The 7,567-nt window shown below is 51.5% G+C and overlaps 1 protein-coding gene across 1 annotated transcript; it reads left to right on the top strand.

Annotated features, from left to right (window-relative positions):
• The first annotated feature begins 481 nt into the window (after positions 1 to 481).
• CRABP1 (cellular retinoic acid binding protein 1) lies at positions 482 to 7,271 on the top strand. Its single transcript, XM_082649172.1, has 4 exons — positions 482 to 664; positions 1,220 to 1,398; positions 3,428 to 3,541; positions 6,986 to 7,271. The coding sequence occupies exons 1-4, from the start codon at positions 595 to 597 to the stop codon at positions 7,034 to 7,036; spliced, it is 414 nt and encodes a 137-aa protein (XP_082505298.1). The 5' UTR covers positions 482 to 594; the 3' UTR covers positions 7,037 to 7,271.
• Positions 7,272 to 7,567: the final 296 nt, after the last annotated feature.

The raw sequence follows: 7,567 nt of genomic DNA, 5'->3' as shown, positions 1-7,567 counted from the left end.
AAGAGGGGTGCGAAATAGGATCCCGGACTGGGAGTGGAGGCGACTGGGAGTGGGGAAAGGCTCTCAGCCCCTGGCGGACCCACTACCCACTTATTTTAACTTTATATTATGTATATTCTCAAACACATGCAAAAGTAGAGGGAATGGTATAATGAGTTTCCCAAGTCCCACCGCCTAGCTTCAACAATTTGCCCCTCTTGGCCAATCTTGTTTCAGCTAACCCTCTCCCACCACCCACTTTCAAGAAGGATGTGAGTAGCCTGGGGGTGGCAGAGGCGCCCCCCCACACCCAGAGTTGTAGGAGAGCTGGTGCCAAGCCTGCACCACTGGAGACTGGAACGCCAAGGGGCAGAGTGGGGGCACGGTAGGGCTGGGAGCAGGGCTCACGCTGGGTAGGGGCCGCGGGGGGCGGGGGCGGTGCTGGCGGGGCGGTGCTTGGAGCAGCGCGGGGGTTGGGGGCGCTCTCCCGGAGACTCAAGGCGCGTGGGGCTGGGCGCAGAGCCGCAGTCTCCGCCTTGCAGCTTGGACTGTGCCCGCTGCGCCGCAGCTGTCCGTGCCTGCCGCCACCTTCCCGCCGCCGCCACCACTGCCAAGATGCCCAATTTCGCCGGCACCTGGAAGATGCGCAGCAGCGAGAATTTCGACGAGCTGCTCAAGGCTCTGGGTAAGCTGGCGCGGATGGCGTGCCCCGACGGGGAGTAGCAGCCGGCGGTGCCCCCGACCCGCAGAGGGTGGGCTTTAGGGACCAACACCAGGCAAGAGGGAGTCCCCGGTGCGATAGATTGCGGGCGAATTCCAAGGCACACCCCATCTAGAAGTGGCGAGTAGAGCCCGGGATCCGCGCATCCAGAGAGCGTTTGCTGGATGCTTGGCGCTTTCCCCGACGGTTCGGCCTTTATCTCGTGCTAGCTAATCGCGAGGAGAGGTTATTACTGAAGTCCTAGGTGGGTCAGGGACTTTAAAACTGGCGACTCAGTTTGAGACCAGGCACTACCACGAAATACACTGTGCTGCTCAGGGAAGGCCGCTTACCCTCTCTGAGCCTCAGTTGCTCACCTCGGAAAAAAAAAAAAATCAGGGCGCGGGCAGGGGGAGGAATGAATCAGTTTTAAGGCCCCCATCTATATATAGTCAGAGAGTTTGAGAAGTGCCGGACCAGTCCTGGGACGACTGGTGGGTGGCGAGTCCCCGTGAGTCGCACCCATTCTTCCCGGCGCAGGTGTGAACGCCATGCTGAGGAAAGTGGCCGTGGCGGCTGCGTCCAAGCCGCACGTGGAGATCCGCCAGGACGGGGATCAGTTCTACATCAAGACATCTACCACGGTGCGCACGACTGAGATCAACTTCAAGGTCGGAGAAGGCTTTGAGGAGGAGACAGTGGACGGACGCAAGTGCAGGGTGAGGCCCCAGAGTCTGGGCAGCGTTCCCACGTCCCCGCTCCCTAGTGAACCGCTGCAGCCAGACGAACCCCCGGCTCCTTTTGCAGCCAGTGGCGCCCTTTCCTTGCGGGGCGTGTGCACCGGCTGTTTGAAGAGAGGATCTGTGCACCGCGTTGCCCTGGGCTCAAGAGAAAGGCCTACCCCAACCCCTCCCCAACCTCATCCCTAAGTCGCCTCCCGAGGTGCTAACAGCCGCGCCTAAAGCGCGGGCTCTGGGTTGCACCGCGTTCCTTGCAGGGGTTTCCGCAGCAGCGTTTTGCTGCGATCCTCAGCGCGAGCGCAGGAGGAGGGGAGGAGGAGGAGGTTTCAGGGCCACCAGGTTCCGTGGCCGCGAGGCTGCCACGTTTCCTGCCGCAGGTGGAGCGGCAGCTCTCGAGTCCCGCCCGCCCGGGTCCCTGGGCGCCCTGAGAATGCTCTGGATCCAGTTTCAGCAGTCTCCATGGCCCCGGGACCTCTCCCGCCCGCCCTCAGTTTGGTTTCTTAAAGGAAACGACGGAATCTTTCCAAAAGCAAGGCAGATTCTGCCTGGAAAATGGACTAAGTGCTCTCTCTTAGTCCTCAAGGGCAAGAATTCTGTATTTCTTTGTATATAGGTCCCAGGGTGGATGAACGGGTGGACTGAAGCAAGGGGTTGTAAATTCCTTTTTTAGATGGGCAAAAATTGCATTTGGTTGGTCTCTGGAGTAGAATGGAGGGTTGGCTCCTCATGGCTTTTGAGGACAGATGGAAAAACAATTCGCTGCTGCTAACACTTAGTTTAAAAGTGACAAAATGTCTCCCTCCTCTCCCCAAGGTTTAAAGAAAGAACGAATAACATTCCAGAGAGTGAGAAATTGTTTTTCACCTTTCCTGAGTGGTGCCTGTCTGATCTAGAGTGGGACTCTCTGGGCATGGGGTTTGGGAGGACACAGAGTCACAGACCCCCAGGAGCACGCTGTCCCACAAAGCAATATTTGGCCCCCAGATTAGCACAGCCTGAAAATGATGTCCGGGCTCGGAGCTGGCAGGATTGGAGCCCCAGCCACTGCACCGTTTATAAAAACAAAAGAGCAGGACAGCTTAGAGGGAAGGTCTGGGAGTCTTAAGGTAGAAGCCCTGGCGATAGGCAGGACTCAGTTTGGGGACATCCAATGGTGACTACTGCCAGAGACAGTAATTCCGGTTAAAAAAGAAAAATCAAAGGTTCACGCGACAGCCTGGAGAGTGGGGCTTTATCCCTGCCCTGCCTAGTGAATGTGTCCCATGTGTTAGTTAAAAAGCAAGTATGTGCACATTCAGTACAGCCTCGGAACCCAGCTGTTCAGCATTTTGCTTTGTGCAGACGCTGGGGAAAACTGCAGGGAATCCCTCCTTTTGCCTCCTACCTACAACAGAATGAAGACCCTTCAGACTTAAAAATTTTTTTTTCTAGAGACATGTAACCTGGAAAGTGGCTGTGTTTTTATCCTCAGAGTCAGAGACACTCAGGTTTATCAGAGCAGGCTGTGTGCTGCGTCTGATGAGTGCAAACAGAAAGGAAGGCATTATCCCCAAATCCATGCAAGGAACAGAGCTCCTGATCTGCTGACTACAGATGTGGTTACAAATATGGTGTCTTTACCATTCTAAAATTTTGTACTTCTGATATGAGGAGCTTCTTGCCTTGAATAGCCAAATTGCTTGAAGGGATCGTCCATTTTGACATAAATGAATCATTGCGTGCCCTCAGTTTTACTCCTGGAGGTGTAAAATGTGCCTGAGGCTTTGCTGCTTTGGTGAGTGTGTGTGTGTGTACTTGTGTAATACAAGGTGTATTTATACCCCATAAAATCCGCGGTCAGCCCTCTGAATTTAGGCTCGATACAGCACAGCACAGAAGGTTCTGAGCCCTGCTGACAGGGACCATGTGTTGCTTCTCTGCACAGCAATTATTCTCCCATGCTCATTGTTGTCTCTGCTCCCACTGCCAAGAGTGTAATTAACGTCACTAATGGTTTTCCTGCCCGCAGAGTTTAGCCACTTGGGAGAATGAGAACAAGATCCACTGCACACAAACTCTCCTCGAGGGGGACGGCCCCAAAACCTACTGGACCCGCGAGCTGGCCAACGACGAGCTCATCCTGGTGAGCGAGGCCCCTTGACCCTGAAACAAGCCCTCAGTTCTCCAGATGTTGCCTGTGGGGGGCCCCAAGATCATCATCTTCACTCATCCATTCAGGGAGAGACACTCTTTGCCCTGGGTTAAAATGTGAGCAGAAAGCTTGAGATGACAGTTTAGGTCAGAGGAAATCATTGTTAGATGGTTGGCAGGAGAGAGGAGTGGCTCAGAGGGCAGAGCAGGGCCTAGAGACAGGCTGCCTTGCCGGCCTCTATACAAACCCATGCATCCCTGTGGTGACTCGCTGACTTGCTTAAGCCGGCCTCCCCTCCAGCCGGGCTCCGAATGCTTGGGCTCTGGGAGGTCCCAGCGTTCACTCTGCAGAAGGGATTCCCCCCACCGCCCCACCCCCTCCTCATTCCCCATTTTGCTGCCTGGGAAAGATTTCAGAAATTTTAGTATGCCTGCACTGAGAGCCTTAAAGAACATTTTTACCCCCGGACTTATAAACTCCAATGGACTTCGGGAGCCAGACAAGTATAGTGATGCTAATTTGGGGCAGTCACAGTGTTAACACAATGTGGAGGGTGGGGCCTTTAGAACCGAGGAGTGTGGACTCTACCTTAAAGGTAATCAGATCGAAACATTTTAAACATCCCTGGCCACACAAAATATACCTGGTGAGGCCAAGTTAGAAACCCCTGTAGTTTAATCACACACCTCCTCCCCCTTTATTTAGGTACAGGGGCAAAGAGGACAGAGGAAAGGACACCTCCCTGCCACTCTCCCTTTGTGTTTCAGAACAGACCAAGCTTTCCTTGTAATACCCTTCCCCGTCCCCACAACGTCGCCACTAGAAAAGGGGAACGCTGTTGTAGGTAACCAGGAAATGATATCCTTTGTTCTCCGTCAGACCTGTTGTTAACATCTCCACTCAAAGACTGCCTGCCTGCCCCACCCTAGCAAGTGTCACCCTGAAATGTCGGAAAGGGAGGTGGCAAGGAATGCTAGGACAGGACTCGCTGTGTGACCTGGGCATGGCCCTTCCCTCCCTGAGCTGTAAAATGAGGGGTTGGGCTAAAGTTTGATCCCTGAGGTCTCTCTCAGCCCTGAAATTACGTGTTTATTCTGCAAGAGGACCCTAAATTGAACTGTCTCTATTACTTTAACGGAGGCTGCTTGATCTCACTCGCTCTCTCCCCTTGTCCTTCCCTGAGATGATTTCACATACTTTCTTTCATGAGAAGGGACTGGCTTCATTTGCAATCTGGTTCATGTTGTTTCAAGGACAGGAATAGTTGATGGGGTTGGGGGAGCAATTTGAGGCTGAGACATGGAAATTTAGGAGGAAAAGGCACATAGGGTTCATTGGTCCAGGGATAGAAAATAGGGAGATGATTTTAGAGCTCTTGAGTGTAGCTAAGGGTTAAGTAGGCTCCGTGTGGTCCGTGAGAAAGTGTGATTTTATTAATCTCAGTAGTATCTGAGCAGCCAGCGCATGGGCCCAATTCTGCTAGGAGAGCTCCACCACTTCCAAGTCTCCCACTACAGCTCCACCCATGCATCCTTCCCTGGCTCAGCATACGTGCATATGAGCCTCAAAGGGCGGATTCATTCTTGGCATTTGGGTTCTAAAATGTGGGCTTTTGTTCCAAGGGTTATTATCATTAATAAATCCAAATGTAGGGAGATGCTGTCTCTGTATAACAAGAGGAAATTTATTCTAGTTCACTTAAATAAGCTCTCCCAGCACCCCCAGCTGTAAATTGCCTTCCTTTGAAAATTGAGTGTAGTCCCTTAAACGACTCGGGCACATTATATGAGAGTTTCTTTCAGGAACCTCTGAGCATAGTTTGCAGGCTGAGAAGGACATTTCAAATGGGATTGGAAATGTAGCGATTTCTTCTTGTTGCGTGAAGCCATTTGTTGGCCTGGGGGAGGTGTCGGTCATTCCAGCACAGGTATAGAGTCCAATCCCCAAACGCTGGCCTTCCACGTGACACTCCATGGCCATAGAGCTGGAAGAGCTTCAGAAAACTGACAAGGTTCTGAGCGGTCTGGACATCTGAGAGGTGAATTTCCATGGGAACCCCCGCTTCACCCTGCCGCAGCACCCAGCATCATCTGCATTCCTCACTAATAAGGAAAGGGAATAGGACAGAGAAGGTGTCCAGAGCAGGTACAGCTGTGCCGGTGTGATCAGAAGTTCCCTACTTAGAAAAGAGGCTGGTGATGGGCATTTGCTTCCTTCATAATCACTGATGACTAGTATTTCCCTGAAACACACATGTTTGAATAACGTCCCGACTCATGTTCCCTGAGAGCATCTCATGGTCAACTGAGGGACCCAGGGGAAGATCCAAGTATATTCAAGCTCTGAGTTCAGGGCTCTTAACCTCAGGCCCCTTTGACAATCTGAAAGATAGGGACCCTTCCACAGAAAAATGTACGTCTGCAAACAAACATATCTACGTCAGTCTACAGAGTGGGGAAATTCTGTTTGGTTTTTTTTTTTAATTTTGTGGGTTTTTTAACATACATATTGCTTTCTCTGTTCCAATTGCCTGTGAGAGACCTAGGAGAGCAGGCCTATAAATAATTGCTAGTTTTTGGAAGAGTTGAGACACCTTACTTACAGTGGTATCATTTCAGAGGCCAGGAGAAAGCCGTGCTCCTCCATTCATGGAATGATTTGTGTCCTCCCCACAGCAAACAAACAAACAGTCACAGAATAGTAGCTGGAAAGAGCTGTGGGATCTTGTTCAATTGCACCCCTCCCCTCAACTCCCTCCCCCCTCCATCCCCAAACTGTCCAAGAGACCAGAGCAGTGCCCCAGCTCACCCAGCTGTGAGTTGCAGAGCTGGGTCTGGATGCCACTGACACTGTGCTTTTGCAGTTGAGACCATGTTTCTAGCTTGCAGGTAACCTGAGTATTACTTATACAACAACTCAGGCATCTCCCACGCTTGACAGTTGCTTCCTGGAAGGTACTTCTACACCCTCCCTGAAGCTATCCCAACTGGCTGGTCAGTGCTGAACCCCAGGGCTCCAGCTGCCCAAGCCCCCTGCTCTCTTGAGGTCACTTGAAAAGAGACAGAACCACTTCAGAAATGTCCAATATGGCATACTCCCCGCCACCCACTTCAGTTTAATTTAAAAAACCAAAGCCAGGAAACTTGCATTTTTTATGTCAGCATTCCCAGGTTCCAGAAGTAGTGGAAAATTGCATACAACATAATTCTATACCCCTGTTGCCTCTCTGCCAATACAGAGTGTAAGGGAGGAAAAAAAAGAAAAAGAAAAAAGAAAGAAAGAAAAAAACCCCTTAGGGCTGAACATGAGTGCACCGCACAGGAAATTGAATGTCTGTTACAGAGTTTTTAACAGGGCAGTAAGTGGCCTTATTAGCGATCTGCTTTAAACATTTTTGCACAGACATCTGCACTGATTGGTTTTCCTTCTCTGCAGACGTTCGGCGCGGATGATGTGGTCTGCACGAGGATTTATGTTCGGGAGTGAAGGCGGCTGGCTTGCTCCTGCTTTGGGGGTGGATTCATGTTCCCCGAGGAATGTCATAGTTCTGAGCTGCCAGTGGACCTCCTCTTCCCCAGTATCAACATTAGGTGATCCTGTTTTCCCCACGATAATGCTGTAGTGTTTCCCCCGAAGGCTTTGTGCCTCTGTGTCCCTGGTGCTCCATAGTTTGGCATCTCTATGGTTTCATCAGCCATTAAACTGGTTGTACACACCTCAAGGCTTTCTCCTTCTTTGGACTGACTCTTCAGTTTCCACACAAGGTCATGGTGTACCTGTTGACCCCAGCACTGCATTGGTCTGTGTAGTGATTTCTGCTTCTGCCTGCTGCCCAGGTGCAGTGCTTGGAGCATACGGCAGGGGTTGTGAGCTGGGCTTCCTCTGACAGGATTCACACTGCAGATCCAGGTGTGTCTGGATCTCACAGTGTTGTTTTTTAATTGAATTAGCTGATATATTGGTGGTTCCCAGCAGGAAAGGGAGGGCATATTCAGAAGGGTTAACTGAGGAGAGCTC

This window comes from Grampus griseus, assembly GCF_964374135.1.
Source record: "Grampus griseus genome assembly, chromosome: 2".
NCBI lineage: Eukaryota > Metazoa > Chordata > Mammalia > Artiodactyla > Delphinidae > Grampus > Grampus griseus.
This window is presented reverse-complemented; position numbering and strand designations above follow the sequence as displayed.